Here is a 22134-nt window from a genome sequence, read left to right as displayed (position 1 = left end):
AGCAAACATCATTCTGGGATGTATTAGCAGGAGTGTTGTAAGAAGACACAAGAAGTAATTTTTCCGGTCTACTCCATGCTGATTAGGTCTCAACTGGAGTATTGTGTCCAGTTCTGGGCGCCACATTTCAGGAAAGATGTGGACAAATTGGAGAAAGTCCCGAGAAGAGCAACAAAAATGATTAAAGGTGTAGACAACATGACCTATGAGGGAAGATTGAAAAAATTGGGTTTGTTTAGTCTGGAAAAGAGAATACAAAAATGGTTATCATGTCCCCTCTCAAAGTATATAAAAGGTTGTCACAAGGAGGAGGGAGAAAAATTGTTCTTAACCTCTGAGAATAGGTCAATAAGCAATGGGCTTAAATTGCAGCAAGGGAGGTTTAGGTTGGACATCAGGAAAAACTTCCTGTCAAGGTGGTTAAGCACTGGAATAAATTGCCTATGGAGGTTGTGGAATCTCCATCATTGGAAATTTTTAAGAGCAGGTTAGACCAGTGCTTCTCAAAGCCGGTCCGCTGCTGGTTCAGGGAAAGCCCCTGGCGGTCCGGTCTGGTTTGTTTACCTGCTGCGTCTGCAGGTTCGGCCGATACCGGCTCCCACTGGCTGCAGTTCGCCGCTCCAGGCCAATGGGGGCTGCGGGAAGGGCAGCCAGCACATCCCTCAGCTCACATCGCTTCCCGCAGCCCCCATTGGTCTGGAGTGGCGAACTGCGGCCAGTGGGAGCCGCGATCGGCCGAACCTGTGGACGCGGCAGGTAAACAAACCGGCCCGGACCACCAGGGGCTTTCCCTGAACAAGCGGTGGCCCGACTTTGAGAAGCACTGGGTTAGACAAACACCTGTCAGGAATGGTCTAGATAATACTTAGTCCAGCCATGAGTGCAGGAGAATGGACTAGATGACCTCTCGAAGTCCCTTCCAGTCCTATGATTCTATATTTAGAGCCAGCCAGGACACAGGAAGTTTAGGAGGGAGTGGGGGAAATTTCCTTAGTTTCTGACCTACAAATCACCGAGGTCCTGACTTTGATCTCACAGCAAGTAAATCAGAAGTAACTCATTTTAATTCAAGGGTGTATCCCAGTAAAAATCCACTGAGAGTCTCTGCTGGAGGAGGGATGAGCAGGAGCAAGGAAAAAAGCACTTTGCAGTAGCTGTTTGATAGCTGCAGCATCACATGGGGCTTATGCTTTCCTTATTAGTTTCCTTGAATGCAACTGCACACATATTCTCTGCCTCATCACCCACAGGTCCTCTTTCAAGCTCTGCTCCACCACTAGATGTGCTTGTCATATCTTTTGTTAAATACTGCAGTGGGAATTTTTCATGGAATTAAATTGTTATTGAGACTTGCACTCAACTACCAATTAAATAGGGACTTGAAATTAGTCATGCAAGTATTCCTATTCCTGGATGCAGCTGGGCTGCTGCAGAGCACAGAATGGCTTGACTATAGGTTTTGATGTGGCAGGGTCCCCCCCATGATGATGTTATTCACTGGGTCTTCCTAAAGCTGTAATGAGTGTACAAAAAAGCTCGTTAAAAGTCAGCTACAACCAAACCTGTACTGCCCACTCAAGGAGAAAGCACATATGTAGAACATCAAGTGTAACTTTGACACAAAGTGCTTTCATTCTGACAAAAGATGCTGAATAGTGGCAAGATTCTTCCATCTACCCAATAATAACATGGGGTAGTATTTCCTTTCATTTGCTGTGGAATGTGTGAGAGGCTTTTGAGTGGTTCTTTAACAGGAATGGTGAGTGCTATCAGTACTGTATTCAAGTGCCTCATACTGTGCAAAGGTACTTAAATTACGAAAGGCAGATAGTTCAGTATTAAATATACAGTTGATCCCTGTTAAAGTGAAGGGTCCCTTTCTATTTAAAACATAACATCTGCATAAGTGGATAGTAACTAGACTAGATGATTAATTTGGCCCAATGTGATTAGTAAAGTTAAAGCTCTTAAAAAATATAGACAGATTAAATACTGTCATGCAGATAAGGGATTTTTGTAACATACACGAAGAACCACCAGGGACCTAGCCAAACACCTGCAAAGATATGGAGAGGAAGAAAAGCCTAACAGTCAATAAGAATGGGGGGAGGGGAACAAATGAAAGAGGGAGGGGAAGGGGAACTTCACTGAGGGAAGTCATGGGAAAATACAGCAGTAGTCCAGGAAACCTGGATCACTACATCCAAAGGGCAAGAATTCAGTTTGCACTAGAAATCTGCAACCAGCTTGCAGATAGAAACAGAAAACCCATCCTTGCCAGAGAATTCAGGACCCAGAGAGGAATAAAAAACTATATTCTAATGCAGAGGAAAACACCTAAAAGGAATTTGATGTGACATTCATTGCATTGCAAACAAGCATGCCTAGTTTGAATCCTTGGATTTAATTGAGGGGTTGAATTCATGATCTAAAAGACATGTTTTTATAAACTTTGCCTGTGGAAAATAATTTATTTGTTTTGGCTTAGCCAAACTCATGATCATTTTATAACAGAAAAGAGAAGTTTCTGGAGAATTTCTGTGCCCAGCTATGGATGTATGATGTGTATACTAGGGAGGAAATTTTTTCACGTTAGTGACATTGTGTCAGGCTTTTGTTTGAATATTATCCTTCTGACTTTCTAATCTCCTCGTTTCACTTTGAGAAGTGTATTTTTTAATTTTGAAGACTGGAACAGTAAAATAAAGTGGATGAACGGCTGAAAGCATAGATTTTAGCCATGCCACTGCACGTTGTGATTTCTTCAGCCCTTTCACAATCTAGGCCCTGTACTTGGACGTAAAGTCTCCACAAATCAACTAGTGCCACAGTAAATGGTGTTGATTAACTAGGTGACACTCTTCCTTCTGAATTGAACAAATGGTATTAGAAGGATCAGAGCTACTTCTGAAACTGCAGTCATTAAATTCCCACAATATTTTTCATAAGAATAAGAGAGATTAGCTTTGATTCACATGGAAATTCTGAGCTGGTTATTAGTATTCTTCTTACATAAGCATCACCTGCAGTTTTTGTAATGTTTTGGCACGTTGTAATGTTTTTGTTTGCTTGTGTGGATATAAGCTGTGGGCAACAGATCTATGCATAAGAAATAACTCCAGTGAGAGGGACTCAGGCAATTAATCTATTTGCACAGCTTCCAGAAAAGAACTGCACCACAACTAATAGCTAGCATTTCTCCAACTGCCCACCAGTCTCCAAATGCCTATACAGGCAATTAATCAAAATGTGGCAGGTGCTCTGTATTAGTGCCATCTGGTGATTACCACAAATATAATGTTTTTGATACCACTGTGCAAACATTGGATTTCAAGAAGTCTTGTTTCTTTTATATAGTACTTTAGACATGGTCATTCAGCAGTTAAAGCAGCCACCTCTCCTCAATAAAAGTACATACACTGGTGTCTTAAAGTTTGTGCTCACAAAGGAGAATAAAATGGGGGTGGAGAAGACTCTAGTAAATGCCTGGTCACATCTGATCATCATTTAAAAGTGCTGATGTTACACAAAATCTTAAAAACATTTTAAAGGAACTTTCACTCTTTTTTTTCTTTTCACCCTTATGTCCTATGTGTCTCACTAGGGAATACTTTAATAATATTGTCAATCAAAACTCTAATCTTCTGGAGCCAATTGAAGCCACAGTTATGAGAAAATGATTCATAGATTGTACAATGGACAAGACATATGTGGAGGCACTGAGAGGAGTGAAAATATATGTAGCCTAGAAGAGAGCAGACACAAGGGAACCATGATTACAGTCTATAAATATCTTCAAAGTAACAATTAAAATGAAGAAGAATAATTCATATAGTTCCAGTGGATGAATGGATTAGGACCAATGGCTTGAACAAAAGGAAATAATTCTTAAGAGGAAGTACTACTGGAGAATAGGCTAGATTACAAAACAAGACATCATGACTTCAGGTATTCAAAGAACAGGCTAGATAACATTAGCAGGAATTAAGTAGAGATCACTTCTGGAAAATGCAGATGGCTCAGACAAAATGACAAGTTGTTTTCTTCTGGTTGCACTAACTATGATAAAATTTCTGGGAAATATAAACTATAAGAGAGTCACTAAGAGAACAGGGATATATGAACATCCAACGTGGAGTAATCGGACATGTTTTTCAAGCCTGAAGTGGCAGGAATTCCAGTTTTACCATATCATCACATGCATGTCTTTTTGTTCTTATTTCTCAGGGAAGCCCAGCTTTTTGTAGAAAAATTTGAAGGTGCACTTGGAAAAGGAAAAGGGAAAAAGTTTTATGCATACAAAGTGATGATGACAAAGGTAAGGATTTTATTTCATCAATTTCATACAATGCAAAGCAATGCAGTGTTGTAGATTATCATTCACCACATCCTCATAAATACCATCCCATTCTTTACGTGCATTTTTAACCCTCTTTGCCCCAAATTATCCCAAAGCAGAGGTCATTAACCAAACCCATACCTACTGATTGGGCTCTATCTTCAAGAGCCTTCCAATCTGTTCCACCAAGAGTTCCATCCTCTGGGGATTAAAATTGGGTTTGGGGTTAGGCCCAGAATAAAGAAAGCCAAAGAAGATCATGCTCCTTGAGAAGATTCAGAATGTTCCAGTCTCCTCATTGTAGCAGAAAAACTCATGGCATATGGCAAACATGCACTTTACATATTAGATTGGTTCCCTTCTCCCTTATACAGTGCTTGGACAGATTGTCCCTTTGCCTCAGAGCTGAGAGAATACTGCAAAAAATCTCTGCAAATATTTATTCAAATTTTAAAACAAGTTTTGCTTCAATCATGTTCAGTACTAATTTGGCTTCATTTTTTATAGACATTTGTGGAACCACATTTTACTAGCATTAATGTTCAACAAATTTTCAACTTTCACATTCTGAAATATGCCTGGAAAGCCTGATTATATTTTTCCTCCCTTGGTATCCTGCTGTTAATTGATTTATCTCATTAGACTGACCTCACACTTGTTAAAGCACCCCCATCCTTTCATGTATTTATACCTGCTCCTGTATTTTTCACTCCATGCATCTGATGAAGTGGGTTCTAGCCCACGAAAGCTTACGCCCAAATAAATTTGTTAGTCTCTACGGTGCCACAAGAACTCCTCGTTGTTTTTGCTGATTATAATAGTTGCTCTTATCCAATTGTGGGACAGAGACACCACCACCATTTAGACTAACCACAACTAAGCAATATAGTTTGAATTTCAGATTTGGAATAAAATACGTTAAATGATCAGAAACAGTTCTCAAGTCAAATAATACTAAAGAAAAAAATCACAATCTGTTCAGACATTCCACAAACAGAGAGAAAAAAAAAAGACAAAATACAGCAAATTAAGTATTTGATACAAATTCACTCAGTTCTATGCTGGATCTCAGAGTAGTAACTGAGAATGTATATGAGAACACTGAGAATGCGGCCTCTTTTTCTTTGTGATCCTTTACAGAAATGGATGAAATTTCAACGAGATTTTGAGAATTTTAAAACAGCCTGCATACCATGGGAAATGAAAATCAAAGAGATTGAAAGTAAGTAGTTGTGGAAAACAATAAAATTAGCACTTAGTAGCAGGTGTACTCCCAGAGGCCCCCCTGATTCCAAGAATATTCTTACTGCTTTTAAAAATAGCTTTCCAGATGTTTTATTCCTCAAAAGAGAAGATGGACCCGCCTTCTTAATTATCAATGAACCCAAAATGATCTCTTCATCATTATTCTAGAGCACTGGTACCCCTCCTAGCTGTCCTGGCAGAGGACACAGCCACATTCTGAACAAGAGATTATGTTTCATGAAACAATCTTCACAGTCAAAGCTTGTCTACACAAACATGTAGCTTGCAGCAAGCTGGAGCGTGAATCTATCTCACACTAGCCTGCCCCAGACTAACATCCACATGGACCCTGCTGATGTGTATTAACAGTTTGTTAACATGCTTTGATCTAGTCCTCTTTGAAATGGGACAAAGAAGCACACCGAGGAAGTCAAAAGGCAATGTACTGATTGGGCCTGAAGACTAAACACTCCTCTGACCCTTAAAAAAGGTCTCTCCAATCAGGGGTAAGGTCCTTTGGTATGTTTGTTCCACCTGTTGTGTGGGGAAAAAAATTAGAGTTCTGTGTTTATGGCTCTCAATCTGGCATTTTTTAGTATCACTAAATTAACACAACTTGTTCCCTCAAGAACATCAGTTGATCTAAACGGCTGTGCTGAAGTATGTGGAAACAGGTTATTTTTCAGATAGCCTATACCCAAACCATGACTTCCGTCATTTTGACTGCAGAGCACTTCCTTTATTTTCAAGGACAACTCCAGGGTACCATAAACAGTATTATCACCACTACATCCAATTGCAGAGATCATACATAAAATTGTCATGTTGATGATTTGGTAGTGCAGAATCAGATAGAGAATTCAAATCCTACTTGAAAGAACTGGAAAACAGAAGGTTTCAAATTTGTTGAGAAGTTCTTTCAATATAGTAAGAGAAAGAGCTGCTTATCTAACCAAGTATCAGAGGGGTAGCCGTGTTAGTCTGAATCTGTAAAAAGCAACAGAGGGTCCTGTGGCACCTTTAAGACTAACAGAAGTATTGGGAGCATAAGCTTTCGTGGGTAAGATGCATCTGAAGAAGTGAGGTTCTTACCCACGAAAGCTTATGCTCCCAATACTTCTGTTAGTCTTAAAGGTGCCACAGGACCCTTTGTTGCTTTTATCTAACCAAGAGAATCATAGAATCATAGGCCTGGAAGGGACCTTCTAGTCTAGTCCCCTGCACTCAAGCAAGGTTGACAGCTTTCTACTCGCACAAAACCAAACACTCTTGCCCCACCCCTGCCCCTTCTCTGAGGCTTTGCCCCCATTCACTCCATCTCCCCTCCCTCTGTCGCTCGCTCTCCCCACCCTCATTCACTCACTTATTTTGACCGGGCTGGCTCAGAGGGCTGGGGTACAGGAGGGGGTGAAGACACTGGCTGAGGGGGCGGGCTCCGGGGTGGGGCCAGAAATGAGAAGTTCAGAGTGCAGGAGGGGGCTCCAGGCTGAGGCAGTGGGTTGGGATGTGGGAGGAGGTGAGGGCTCCGGCTGGAGGTGTGGGCTCTGGGGTGGGGCCAGGGATGAGGGGTTTGGGGTGCAGGAGGGGGCTCCGGGCTGGGGGGTGGAGCTGAGGGGTTCAGAATATGGGAGGGGGCTCCTGGCTGAGGCAGGGGATTGGGTGTCAGAGGAGGTATGGGCTCTGGGGTGCAGGTTCTGGGATGGGGCCAGAAATGAGGAGTTCAGGGTACGGGAGAGGGCTCTGGGCTGGGGCTGAGGGGTTTGGAGTGTGGGAGGGATCTGGGATGGGGCAGAGGGTTGGGGTGCGAGGTGTGTGTGTGTAAGGGCTCTGGCTGAGTGTGCAGACTCTGGGGTGGGGCTGGGGATGAGAGGTTTGGAGGGTGGCGGGGGGGATCAGGGCTGGGACAGAGGCAGGGGGTTGGGGCCTAGGAGGGGGTCAGGGGTGCAGGCTCTGGGCGGCGCTTACATGAAGCAGTTCCTGGAAGCAGTCGCATGTCCCCCTTCCGGCTCCTTCGCGGAGGCGCAGCCAGGCTCCACTGCACACTTGGCGCACTGCCCCATCCACAGGCGCCACCCCCGCAGCTCTCATTGGCTGTGCTTCCCGGCTAATGGGAGCTGCGGGGGCGGTGCTTGGGGCGGGGGCAGCATGTGGAGCCCCTTGGCTGCCAGTACATATAGGAGCCGGAGGCAGGACATGCCGGCTGCTTCCCGGAAGCCAGCATGTACGGAGGCTAGCAGGGAGCCTGCCAGCCCCACTGCGCAGCGCCGCCAACCGGACAGTCAACGGCCCAGTCAGCGGTGCTGACTAGAGCCACCAGGATCCCTTTTCGATCGGGTGTTCTGGTCAAAAACCGGACACCTGGTCACCCCACAATCAAGGCAGGACTAAGTATTATTTAGACCATCCCTGACAGGTGTTTATCTAACCTGCTCTTAACAATCTCCCATGATGGAGACTCTACAACCTCCCTAGGCAATTTATTCCAGTGCTTAACCAATCTGAGAGTTAGGAAGTTTTTCCTGATGTCCAACCTAAACTGTCCTTGCTGCAATTTAAGTCCATTGTTTCTTGTCCAATACTCAGAGGTTAATGAAAACAATTTTCTCTGTCCTCCTTGTGACAATTTTTTATGTACTTGAAAACTGTTATGTCCCCTCTCAGTCTTCTCTTCTCCAGCCTAAACTGGTAATCCCAACTGGTAATGCTTTCTAGACATTTAATACTTTTTGTTGCTCTTCTCTGGACTTTCTCCAATTTGTCCATATCTTTCCTGAAATGTGGCACCCAGAACTGGACACAATACTCCAGTTGAGGCTCAATCATTATGGAGTAGAGTGGAAGAATTACTTCTTGTGTCTTGCTTACTCTATTCCTGCTAATACATCCCAGAATGATGTTTGTCTTTTTTTTGGTAAAAGTGTTAGACTGTTGACTCATATTTAGCTTGTGTGCAACTGACTGTTCCTTCCTAAGTGGAGTACTTTGCATTTATCCTTATTGAATTTCATCCTGTTTACTTCAGACCATTTCTTCAGTTTGTCCAGATCATTTTGAATTTTAATCCTATCCCGCAAAGCATTTGCAACTCCTCCCAGCTTGGTATCATCCTCAAACTTTATAAGTGTTCTCTCTCTGTCATTATCTAAATCATTGATGAAAATATTGAACAGAATCGGACACAGAACTGATCCCTGTGGGACCGCACTTACAGCTTGACTGTGAACCACTGATAACTACTCTCTGGAATGGTTTTCCAACCAGTTATGCACCCACCTGATATAAGCTCCATCTAGGTTGTATTTCCCTAGTTTGCTTATGAGAAGGTCATGCGAGACAGTATCAAAAGCCTTACTAAAGTCAAGATATACCTTCTCCCCCTACCCACAAGGCTTGTTTACCCTGTCAAGGAAAGCTATTAGGTTGGTTTGACATGATTTGTTCTTGACAAATCCATGCTGACTGTTACTTATCACCTTATTATCTCCTAGGTGTTTGCAAGTTAATTGCTTGATTATTTGCTCCATTATCTTTCCTGGTACAGAAGTTAAGCTGACTGGTCTGTCTTCTCCAGGTTGTCCTTATTCCCCTTTTTATTGACTGGCACTGTATTTGCCCTTTTCCAGTCCTCTGGAATCTCACCCATCTTCCATGACTTTTCAAAGATAATACTAAAATTATTTTACAGTTTTATTTGTACTTTAGTTTTACATCAACTGTGAAATGTCCATTACTTTCAAATGGGAGTTGCATTTTTATTCATTGTGACCTACTCCGGGCATGGGGTTCTTTCTGGGAACTATGTGCTGGGTCACTAGCCCCATTCACTAAATAGAGATTCTGAAACACAGACAGGTACAACTAAAACACTTTAAAAAAATCATTGTAAAATGTCTATATTGTATACAGTCTTCTTTTGTGGAAATTTATTTAGCTTGATAAGGCATTAATAGCTATTCATCAGAAATATCCTTTAAAGTCTTAGTTACCTTACAGATAATAATGCCCAATATAGATGCCACTGATAAGTTTAAACCTTTTTCATTACCCAGTATTGAAATTAATTCTTGAAAAGTGCTCTTGGGATAGAGCTTATAGGCTGGCTTTGTTGTTTGCCTATAATATGCTATTTAAGTGTTCTCAAATCACAAAATAAAGATGAAAAAGAGAATATGATCATGAATTTCACTGTGCATATATAAAAGTGCAAAGTACTTGTGATGAGAGTTGTGGCAAAATTTGAGAACGGTCTCATCATAAAGTAAGCTTTATATTTCATAGGGAGAAAGGCCTTCCAGTAATGAGCAAAGTTACCAACAAATCCCCTCTGAAGCAAACTTGGCTTAACATCACAAGGTCTTGAGTGGGAGCCTAGCCACTGATCAGCCCTAATTATAGTGCAAGATAGCTTTACTGAAGGTAGCTTTGGAGCATGCAATAGACAGTGTCAAGGTGGCCATGACCAGGAAAATGGTCAACTGTGAGTTTTAGCTGATTTGTACTTTGTGTTGCAAAGCAATCCTAGACAAGGCGGCACTAGGCCAAAAAGAAAGGGTAATTCACCACATAATAACTTGAAACACACAGCATCATGATCAGCAGAGAACAAAGCAGGCTATGCAATCACTGGGGTTTAATTTAGCCCGCAGAAGAAGCTGTTGAATAAATGTAGTTAAATCAAATTGAGCAGCAGGAGACAGGTGGTTCTTTTGGTAGGCTAGTAACAGAATAGAATTCATTCTGAGAACCCGTGTGAGTGATCCTTCAGTTATAGTTGGTAAATAAATGGGCCTGGACTGAGTTGTTTTGCCATTAAAACCCACAGCTGTTTCAAGTTACATTAGTAGGACAAGTATGTAAAAATAGACCAGGATAATTAACTGATACTGTGTCTATGTACAGTTTTTTTCTCTCCTGTAATGAAATAAGCTCCTTTTTCTTTTCCTTAGCTTAAAGATGCCTGGACACTCAGAATATCACAGTATAAATGTTACCTTTATAATGACCTTCAAGAAATAGGATTGTGAACTTTATCTTTGTAAAAAAAAAAAAATCAAGTTTGGACAGAGACCAAAAAGAAAACTATTTTGCAACATTCACTATACTGCAAATTAATGTGTTTTTATTGTACGTCTAAATTTTAAACCTAGAAAATCAGCAAAACAAACCATATAATGCAATGGTGAAATGACTGAATCAGAACTTCAGAACTTGCTGTCCCCCATCTAGCACAGCTCAGGGGACGGGTAGACATGAAGTTACTTTTAAGACACCTTTATGTCCGTCTACCCATCCTGGGGCCACTGGGAGCTTGTCCAGTCCCAATGTGCATTTAGGTCCATTTCAACATCTGGGAATCAGATGATGTGCAACTTAAGGTCCTTTATATCGGCCAGGAATCAACCACACCTAGTGGCTCTTAGCGCTGATTCTCTTTTCTGCAGCTATGCATAGGGTGACCAGATGTCCTGATTTTATGGAGACAGTCCCAATATTTGGGTCTTTGGCTTTTATAGATGCTTATTACCCCCGACCCCATCCTGATTTTTCACACTTGCTCTAGCAATGCTCCGGTGTGCTGGAGTATAGGACAGGATGGCATAGGAGCTGAGGATTCTCCTATATTGAGCGGGACCAGTTAAGGTAGCTTTCTGGCTGTTTTGTGGCACAAAAGGTCAAGATCAGGTCAGAGGCAAAACCTGTCCCTTTGTCTTGTTATAATTTTCTACTTAAATGGAGCAACTAGTGGAAGTGTATGGGAAACTAACATTAGAAGGTATAAAGGCTTCCTCTCATAGGAGCTGAAAAGTTCAATGTGCTGGACAAGCAGTGCCAATTGGAAATATTAACGTAAAAGCTCAAAGTCTACATAAACAGGACTAGGTATTTCAGTTCTTCTGCAACAAGGGCCTGGGATGATTCTCCCCTCCCTAATTCAGTCCCAGCTAGTGACAGCTTTAATGAATAACTACAGGTCAATAAATGTTAGAATTAACTGGGGTACAAGGCTAATCTTAACTGATATAGCACCAAGAGCGCCATTACCAGAGAAAATAGTAACAAAACAGTTTATGAAATCATCAGGCACAATACATGCTCACATGTCCCAAACCAACAGGAGCCACTTTAGCAGTAAATAAAAAGGTCATGTGACCAATGTTTTCGGTTACAGCAGCTACACCTCCAGAGCCATGTAGGGATAAAAATCTTCATTTAATCATAAAGCGTTTGATTCTTGATTTCAGTGGAAGGTTTCTTCACATAAGTATTGCGGAATCAGGACCTAAACTGCTATTATTTTATTATTATTAATATAGTAGTAGTACCTAGAGACCTCAACCGAAATCAAGGCCCAATTGTGCGAGGCATAGTGCAAACACAGAGAGAGACAATTCTTGCCCCAAAATGCTTACAGTCAAAATGGACAAGGCAGACAAAGTGTGGGAGGGGAAAGAGAGGCAAAAGAAATGAACTGACTTGCTCAAAGTCACACAGCTGGTCAGTGGCAGAACTGAACAGCTCATAGCTCTCAATTAAATACTCTGTCCCCCTGATCAAGCAACCTCCCCTCTTCTTTCCTACCTAAATCTTTCCCATTTACATACAATAATAATCTTTCACACAGTATATACTTGTTTCCCTAAACCTGAATCTTAAACCATCTCTTGCTGTCATTGCTAAAATTTTTACATTGGTGATGCATAGACTAATGAGCCTGTTGTGAAGAATCTTTTGTATTGAGTATCTGTATACTCCTGGTTCTCAAGGTATTCTGCATCTGGTGTTGTGACAGACACCAGTCTGTTAGCGATTTAGTATAAAAATACCACTGTATTCTATACAATAACAGCAATCGTAGTATCACCATTGTAAATTCTAGTGTTTTGGACCACTGCTGTAGAATAGTGTGCGTGTATTTTTTTAAATTTAGGAAGTTGTCTTTCCAGCAACACTTTGCTTTCTCCCTGGCTAGTAGGCCAGAAACAAAGCACATGTAGAAAGGCACCGATAAGCTCTAGAGACCAGGATTTAAAAGGTATTTTGCTGATTTCAAGTGGAGTTAGGTGCCTCATCTGTTTAGTCACTTTTGAAAATCCCACTAGGCACCTATCTGCATCCTTAGGCAACCAAATACGTTTGAACATCTGGCCTTAGGAGATCATCCTGAGGTTCTATTCCATTGTGTTGGTGTCATGTTATTTATATTCCTTCAATATAAATGTATAATCTTTGGTAAATGGTGTCTTGGCTTCTGTTTTTTAAATCATTTCAAGGAAGTGAATGCTAGTCTGCAATCTTGAAAAATTACTAAAATGATAAAATTATAGGTATTAATATAGAATAAAGAAAAATCTGATTTTTTGTATTTTAAGCATGCTTGAAAATGTTCAAGTAATCTTGTCTCAAAGTAAGAAGACAAGAATATCGACTGATCTGTCTTTTTGTCACTGCAAATGTTTTCATAGGTCATTTTGGCTCTTCAGTAGCTTCTTATTTCATATTCTTGCGCTGGATGTATGGAATAAATATGATTCTCTTCGGATTGACATTTGGCCTTGTAATGGTGCCTGAGGTGAGAATGCATGATTTGGGATTTTTTTAAATTGCATTTCTTATTTCTATAGGGGAAGAAAATGTCACTGAGAAATGGTGCTTAAAATTTTTACCTTTGTTACTAGAACACTTAGGGCAAGATCCCTACCAATGCTCCAGCTCCTTTAAGCCATGAAAAGAGACAGAGTGGTGTAAAACAGATCTAAACACCCTGGTTCTGCCCAGGGAAGCATTCCTGGCACAGGCATTGCAGAAGACAGCTATAAGGCTGCCTCCCAAGAACTTAACACCCCCTGGCATGGGGGAGGGCATGCCAGAGCAGGGCTGAGCGTGAGACAAGTGTGGGAGGCAGGGCTGCATCCTGCAGTGCTGGGGATATTCCAAGAAGTGCTGTGACTCTTAGGGCAGTCCATGAAGTCTGTCTAAATTACATCAGGGGCATCTCCACTCTATACCTGGAGCAACCCAGGACTGGCAGTGGAGGGGGGTGGGGAGCACAAGGTGGTTTAAAGCTACCTTAGCCCCCATCTCCTGGACTGTGAGTTCTGTGCTGCACCTCTAATAGTATGTCTATACTTTGAGCTGGAGCTATTATTTCCAGCTTGAGGAGATATACCCCATGCCAGCTGTGATCAAGAGCTAAATATAAGGTGTAGCCACAACAGCACAAAGGGCAGGCACAGCTAGCCCCTCCACATATGTACCTAGCATCTTGAATGGGATTGTACTCAGGGCAGCTAGCCTCTCCCTCTGCTCACGCTGCCGTGGCAAGACTCCATTTGTAGAGTGCTAGCTTGCTTAGAACTAGCCTGGGGTACGTCTCCTCAAGTGGAAATTATACCTCCAGCTCGAAGTATAGACATATCCTTAGACATGTAGCACAGAATCTCATCCATAAGGTGGAATTCAACTCAAATTGAAATTATCCCATGCAAAGGATGAGTATAAGACTTAAACAGGGCTCAAAATAGGACTTAAATGGAATTTAAGTGGTTCATAGGTCTTGGGCTGGCCCCTAAATTTCTGCTATAGAGAATATCCTCTTGATTACACTTACTTCCAGTGTGTACATGTAAGTGAGTGCAGCAGATAACCTCAAGCCCACAAGATTTATTTAGGATATGACATTTCCCAAAAAACTTTCTAATGGATGGGCCAAATTCTGCTTTCATTAGAGTAGAGTAATTGAAGCCAATTGAGTTACTTTGGATTTATACCACCTTAAGAGCCTGGTTCTGCTCCCATTGAAGTCAAGAGAAAAACTGCCATTGACTGCAGTGGAACAATATCAAGACTCAAGTGAGACTAGAATCTGGCCTAGTACTTTCAATGGTTGTGCAAACATCTCACCAGAGGCTCAGATACTTTCAGAATCCTGGTTGTCATCATCTGAAAACTATATGCATGTAATGACCCGATATATTTTCTATTAAAAAAAGCAACAAAATCAATAGCACAAGAAAAATGAATTTGCATCACTGAAAGAACTCACTTATCTGATGAATATTTTTAACCTTTGTTGCTGCTGAATATAAAAGATACAGCTTAACATTCCACTGATTTTTAGTAGACTACCATTTAATAAAAAATTGCAATGGAATATACTTCAGTAATAGTGTCAATCACGAATAAAAGGCGTGAAGGCAAAAGATTTGGAGAGGTGGATTGCTATCAGTAGGGAGTTAAGGAGAACACAAGGCAAAATCTCCAGTGCAGTTGTTCGCACCTGCATTTTATACTTTTGGTTGTTAGTGTTGTGTTTTGAGCTGTTATCTACATTCATCATATTTTGGCTACAGGTGCTGATGGGGAAACCATATGGCACGTTACCTAGAAAAACTGTCCCGAGAGCTGAAGAAAGAACTGCTATGAATTTTGCAACTTTGTGGGATTTTAGTGTAAGTGTGCATTATTGCAATACTGCATATTATCATGACTCTTTGGGCTCTAAAAGGCTTTGATTTCAGTGCTCAGTGCTTCACTGTTCAATTTCAGTAGTTTAATATGAAATATGTCAGGAGATCATTCAAATGGATAGAAACCAATTCAAATCCCCTTTTCATTAATTCTGAGTATAGATGTTTTCTTGATCTAAAAACAGAACGTATGAAAATTCCATGTCCATTACTGTGTCTTTAGGAATAAAAAAGGAGAGGAATTTGGGAATAAGAGTCTAGACTGATTTAGTCTCTGGTGTAATTCCATTTGCTTCAGTAGAGTTGGACTATGGATGAATTTGACTCTCTGGGATTATATGCATTTAGATTTCAAATTGGTGGTGCTGTGTAAGTTCCATGTAAGACAAAACCTCGTACTTTAGGCCTTTTTTTAAAGATAGACTAGAAGCAAAATTCTGGTTTTTAAATTTGCAAATATTTTAGCTGTAGTGGGATGGATGGCTGAATCCCTTATTGTTTCTTTGAAGCTCATCGTATCCTTAAGAGATGAACCTCCATAACTGAAAGTCTGAAGGTAGACTTCTAAATACCGTACAATACTTTTATTTATTGAAACAATATTTTCACCACTTTTCACACAGGGCATGCCTCCATAGCGTGATTACTTTTGTAAACATGAAATAAATTTAAGATGACTGTACTGAGGATAAATTCCATATTACAATGAGTCCAGACAACGGTACCTTGGTTGTAAGGCAATGAAAGTCTCCGCGTTGTCTTTCAGGCAGCTGCAGAGGTCATTGTAAAGGATTTTGCACAAATAAAAAAGGTGGAATCATCCAGTTATAGGTTTTCTCCAGATTAATGGGAACAGCATTCAGATAAGGGTGACTTTGCCTGAAGATTCTGTACAATCTCCCTTCAACATTTAGGCCTCAATCCTTCAAATCTTTATGAACATGCTTAACTTTAAGCACTAGTTATGGAGTTCAGCAAAGGTAGGTAGATGTGGGAGGTGAAACTGGGAGTCTGTTTCTTTGAACAATTTACAGCCAGACATTCTCTTCATACTCATAAGAACTAGGAGAAGTGTTAAAAATAACTCAAAGGATGAAGGAGTTAAAGTCTCCTTGGTTCGGACTGCTGATGCCAGGAAGGGTGATGAGGGCTGTGGACAGTGTTCCATTGCTCACCCTAGGGAGTTCTGCCAGCTGGAGGCAGACGTAAATTCTGGAGTATCCTAGGAGCCCTGCAGACAGAGGCTGTGGTAGGGGTTCACTGAATTAGCTCAGCCTTTGGCCATTTCTCCCATCAACATTGCCCACTTTCAAGCATGTGCTGGCTGCCTAGAGAGGGCCCCAGGCTTGTGCCACTTCAACCCCAGGTGGATTTTTTTATTAGGGGCCTTACCTCTGGCACAGTGCCTGGAACAGTGGTGGGCAACCTGCGGCCTGCCGGCTGCATGCAGCCCATAAGGGTAATCAGATTGCGGGCAGCAAGACATTTTGCTGACATTGACTGTCCACAGGCACGGCCCCCCTACTGCTCCCAGTGGCCGCAGTTCACCATTCCCAGCCAATGGGAGCTGTGGGGGGCCGTGCCTGTGGATGGTCAATGTCAGCAAAATGTCTTGCGGCCCGCAATCAGATTACCCTGATGGGACACACCACTGGCCTGGAATGAACTCTGGCCCATTCGTTTATTTCTTTGGACAGTTTCAGCAGGGTAGCAGGTTTTTAAACTCTCAGACAGAATACCAGACTGGATACATTGATCTGTATGCTGACTTCCTGACTTTTAATGCAAAACTTCCAGGCTGACTCACTGAAACCCAGTGAATTTTTAAAATTTTAGTTTAATAAAGTGTTCAAAGTAACACATTTACCTCTCTCCACATTGCCTGATGTAAAGTGGTAACTGGCTAGATGAGCTGATTTCCTTTAGCCACAAAGTGATGGCCCCTCTTTAGATCCATGAAAGGAGGTCAATGTTCTTTTTTGGGTGAGCTCCTGGTCCATTACAAGGAGCAACTCAATAACATTCTTCAATCACTGATGTATGTCAGTAATTAACAGAGTTGAACTCCGTTGTATTTAGATGATCAGGAGCTACAATGGTTGAATGGTAGTAGCAGGAGACACAGCAATGAAGTCAAGTGGTGAGGCCTATTTAAAAAGAGAGGAAGTACTGCAGCAGAGAGGGACCTTGGAGGAGAAAAGTGAGCCTTTTAGCAACGTGGAGGCCCTTTTAAGAAGAGTTGATCCTAGAAGAAGGGGAGAGATGTTTATACAATTGTATGGAGAAGGTGAAAGAGAGAAGACTTGAGAGAAAAGAGATGGCAGCAGGAGAGGAGAGGCTCCTAGTAACTGAGAAAGAAACAGGATCTGGCAAGGGACAATGAAACCTTTATCCAGACAAGGATGGGAATGGGGACTATATAGCTGAGACAATTTTAGAGGCAAAAATGATTTTTCAGGTCCAAAATAAAATGATAAACTAATGTGTATATTTAATCAAACATTTTTTTTGTATTCTGGAGTAATTCCCCAATAACATTTCTTTCAGAAATAATAAAAAAGGGCTCTAAAATGTGTAGCAAAACATGAGGAGGAAAATTGTGCCTGCCCTGATCATCCTTGAGAATGTGGCTATTTTCATCCTGCAGAAATTGCTAAATTGCTGTTGCCTTTTGTATTTTAATCTTGAATTGAATTTTTTATATTTATATAATCTACAGCTCATACCCTACTCCAAAGCAATCAAAATCGCAAGGCTCATTATAATCATGCATACTACTAAAGAGAATATGCTCATCTAGCTTGTGTTAGGCTGTGGGAAGAGTGTAGAGGGAGACCCTATACTTATGGCTACCACTTCACAGCTAAAAATATATCAAGCTTCACAGTTAAATACAGTAGGCAAAGCCCAGGAAACAACATCCTCAATTACTCACAGTGCAGGGCTCATCTAAAGGCTTTAAAACACCTATGACAACACTGACTTAGCAGAGCATGGTGACTTTAAAGATATTTTAATATTTAGTGTGATCTAAACAGACATCCAGAAATGTATGTACAACTACAGATTAGACAATCCAAGCCCAGTATAAATTCTTACATGAAATTACACCATTTCTTAATAGAAGTATAGTAACTAAAGACAAACCTGCTCACTTTTGGTGCTATACAAATAAATAATAATATTCTCTTTCTCCTAGAATCAGATGCTTAATATTGTCTCTCCTGCATCTCTACAGCTGTTCTGATACCAATACATCGATTACCAAACCAAGAAATCTGTGAATATTACCTTTAGTTACCATATATTAATATTTCATTTTCACTTTCACAAGAATTGCAAATGAGGTTCTGAAGACTGTGTGAGACTCATTTCAGACATTTAAAAAACTCCAATAAATCAAATGCATAGTTAGTGATTACACAAAGCAGAAGGATGTTAATCTATAGACATTATAATCTATGAATGGATTAATTTTAAGAAATACCAGCAGCTAAACAAAAGGAAAGTAAATGGACCTTTTAATTTAGGAGGACTAAAGCACTCTGCATTAGCACTGTTAGCTCACAATCAGCACATCTCATATTCATCAACAGTATATCAATAAATTACACTTTGGCATGCTGAACTCTACTGTTTGATTTGAGTTAATTGTGCCCATTTGGAGCTTTGCTGCTGCTCTGCATGTGCTATGCTGTTCATCAAAGGGGTTTAAATACACTGCTCTCCTCTCCTCTAACCAAAATGGTCTTTGACCAGGCTAAGCCAACTATCTTGATTACTTTAGACTCCAGCAATTGCCTATTAAATTATTTTGAAAAAATAACAATCCAAGTCAATAGAAACGTCATTCATATGATTTGTTTTAAAGAAATGCAAATTTTTCAATACCAACCTAATAATTTGTTTTATAAACTGTAGATACAAGAATCATTTCAGTATCCAATGAAACCCAACCATCTGCTGAATGAAATTTATCAACTGTTAACCAGCACACAGCAACATTACCCAGTACTTTAGGACAGAAATGAAGACTTTTATACCAAACTGGAACTGGAGGGAAATTTTAAGAACATGGAATATAAGTAACCAAACTTTCTGGTTTGTTGAAAAGCCACTTTCTGTTAAAACACACACATACAACCAACCAAAAAAACCACTTGGATGAAAAAGCTTTCAGCTGCTATGTTGTAGATGAAGTGTCCAACCTATGAAGTACCTGACAGGTTATGGACCTGACAATCAACATGAAATATTTTTCAGATCCTCTTTTAAAGGCTCCAAAACAGGGCTGTTCTGAATTCTCACAGAATAGTCAGGCCCCAGCTGTCAGGTTTACCATAATGATGTCTGGAGATGTCATGAAGACATAAAAATGAATGTCTCTTTGGTATTCTCTGCTTTTGGTGAAGTTTCATGAGGTTTAGTGTGTGTGTGTATGTATGTATATAACAGGCTAGTTAAGCTGTTACCTGCCATTTACTTTTCAGGGCCTTGCACAGTATTCTGTGCTCTTTTATGGCTATTACAACAACCAGAGAACAATTGGATGGCTGAAGTTCAGGATGCCTCTTTCCTATTTCCTTGTGGGAGTTGGGACCATTGCCTATAGCTACATGGTTGTCATCCGAACGTAAGTTCCTTCTGTCTTTAGGGAAGTAAAGAACGAATTAAAATAAATGCAATTCTCTTCACAAAGGATGCACTATCAGAAATGATAATGTAGCAGTTTTAACAGCAGGATTGATGCAGCTCTGGTGGGGCAAAGCTGCAAGGAAATGCTGGACTATGTTAAAGCCATTTATAATTTCTTAGGCCAGTATTTATTTATTTGTACCAGAAAGTGTGTCTCAGTCCGGCAGAGGTGGAGAAAAAAAAATCTTTACTGAAATAACATAACACTTTCCCTCTGCATCTTAAAGGTGTAAAATGAATGTGTAATTCAGGGAACAAAGCTCGCAACCCCTCCTTTTATAATAGTCTGCATCTAGCACAACGTCAGATAACGTCCGGGCCATTCAGTTGTTCCTCTTTTAATCATATCTGGTCTGAAGTAAATTAAAAAAAAAAAAAAAAAGGAAGAAGAGGAAAACACCTGACAAAAAAATCAGCTGTATAAGTCACAGTGAGCAGTAAATGATTCTCAGCAAGATTATAGTGTTTAGTTCAGATTTACACAGTGGTGTAGCAGAATTAATACCATTGGTCATGGTAAAGGATTAGTGTCCTATGGCAGACAAAGTAGTCTCCAGTTGTGCTTTCTCCATTAAATTATATTTAGAGCACAATACTAAAAACAGTAGGAAGACTATGGGTAAGTGGGAGAAAGGAAAGGGAGGCTAGATAGGTTAGTGCATTAAACAATTACACTTCCACCTCTGGAATTCTAGGTTTAAATCCTGGTTTAGATCCAGAGTGAAAATGAGTTTGGTTGTCTTATTTTAGGGCCAAATTCACTACTGGTATTAACTGGGGATACTCCATTGGTGGTATGCCAGTGGTGATTTGGTCCATAGTACCTATTTGCTCACACTAGAAAACCCACTAACATAAGAAACACCAATAACTAAACAAGCATACTGAAGTGTTTCTTTAGAACAAGCTCAGAATCGGAAAAGTCAGACCATCGCAAGTCAGGATTATCTGGTGCTCTAGTGCAGCTGGGTAGCAGAAACTCACACAAATCCTTCATGTGCTGTATCAGGTTGTTTGTTTTTCACTTTCACAAGCACTAGATTAACTCAAACAATACATGGTTTCTTAGATAAGGTAAGCAGCATTCCCAGACAAAAAAATGGCCTCATTCTTTTTGTTTAAAATAATGTGTGTGTTTGGAGAAAGAACAAAACATTTTGATGCAGCAGGCATAGTTTTTGACCTAAAACAGCTTTTAAAAATGTTTCTTTGATGGTATATCCCTGAAGATTAGAAGATTCTTCTCACTGAATCCTCTCAGGGAATTATATTTGAGTGGCTGTCAACCAGAAAAAAGAATCCTTATAATACAGAATCTCTGAGGCCAAAACAAAGGGAATATCCTTGGGGAAGCATATACCATATGTGCTAAATTTCCATCTGGCCACAGATACTAGTGCTAGACCACATTTAGGTAACCCTATATAATCTTCTGCTTAAGGCCATTTTTTCATTGCAATACAGTAAGCACAGAAGTTAAAACCTAGTGTCATTAGGATTGTTGCTGTTTTTGCTGATGGTTGAGGGCAGAGAAGAGAGAGAGAGAGAGGTTGACTATTACATTTATAGAAACCATTTTGAGTTAGGGCACAAATCAGCAACTCCCTCACTCACCAGCCCAACACTAAGTGGAAAAATCCACAGCCTTAAGATTGCAGAAGTCACATATTTAAGATAATTTTAGTTTCAAACTCTTAAGAAGTTTCCAGTGCATCATGCAGTTGAGGCCAGATTTGCCTGTCCAAGGAGTGGGCAGGAGATGTGGCTGCCCATACCTACAACTATTCTGAAATCCATAGGTGCTCTTTGCAGTTCTTGGGGCATCCTACAAGAGTCTGGGCATTCACCCAGGCCCAGAAGCTCCATGTTACTCTCTGGGCCCCCTGTCTCTATACAAGAATGCTCCATCTGGATTGTATGGTCAGGAATCAAATTACAGAAAGGTATGGTAGATTCAAGAAATTGACACAAGGAAGCTGTTGGATTTGGGGAGACTATTGTGCCTTCCCTCATTCCTCTTTTTCTTCTCTGTAATGGTAAACAGTGGGTATATATATCCTCTATCTAGTTGCTGCTTGCTTTAATAATGACCATGCAGTGTTTCTATATTCTTTAAATGCTTGTGGAACATGATACTGGAGAGTATTTTTCCAGATGATTTCCGAAAGAGAAGGGGATTATGTGGACAAAAGGTGTCAGAAGAAATATTCACAACAGGTTATTTTCATGCAACTTCAAATGACTAGCAGAGACTGTACACTGAGAAATCTGCACCTCAGATACATACATGATAACAGACTCAAAATTAGCTGCCTAGATTCACATGTAATATAAAGCATATAGATACAAAACAGTAATTACACACACAAAATGTGCATTTTAATATCC

At 40.6% G+C, this 22134-nt stretch overlaps 1 protein-coding gene across 1 annotated transcript in view; it reads left to right on the top strand.

Annotated features, from left to right (window-relative positions):
* TMC1 (transmembrane channel like 1) overlaps window positions 1-22134 on the top strand; it is a 64263-nt gene that overhangs the window by 16415 nt on the left and 25714 nt on the right. The window contains exons 4-8 of the mRNA XM_024211034.2: window positions 4228-4318; window positions 5480-5561; window positions 13048-13154; window positions 14935-15033; window positions 19542-19684. Coding sequence (XP_024066802.1) covers window positions 4228-4318; window positions 5480-5561; window positions 13048-13154; window positions 14935-15033; window positions 19542-19684 — 522 coding nt within the window. The remainder of the gene's footprint in view (window positions 1-4227; window positions 4319-5479; window positions 5562-13047; window positions 13155-14934; window positions 15034-19541; window positions 19685-22134) is intronic.

The sequence above is a fragment of the Terrapene carolina genome, unplaced genomic scaffold (genome assembly GCF_002925995.2).
Source record: "Terrapene carolina triunguis isolate 2854851 unplaced genomic scaffold, T_m_triunguis-2.0 Scaffold113, whole genome shotgun sequence".
NCBI classification, from domain to species: domain Eukaryota; kingdom Metazoa; phylum Chordata; order Testudines; family Emydidae; genus Terrapene; species Terrapene triunguis.
The sequence above is the reverse complement of the archived record's forward strand: the minus strand, read 5'-3'. Positions and strand labels throughout refer to the sequence as shown.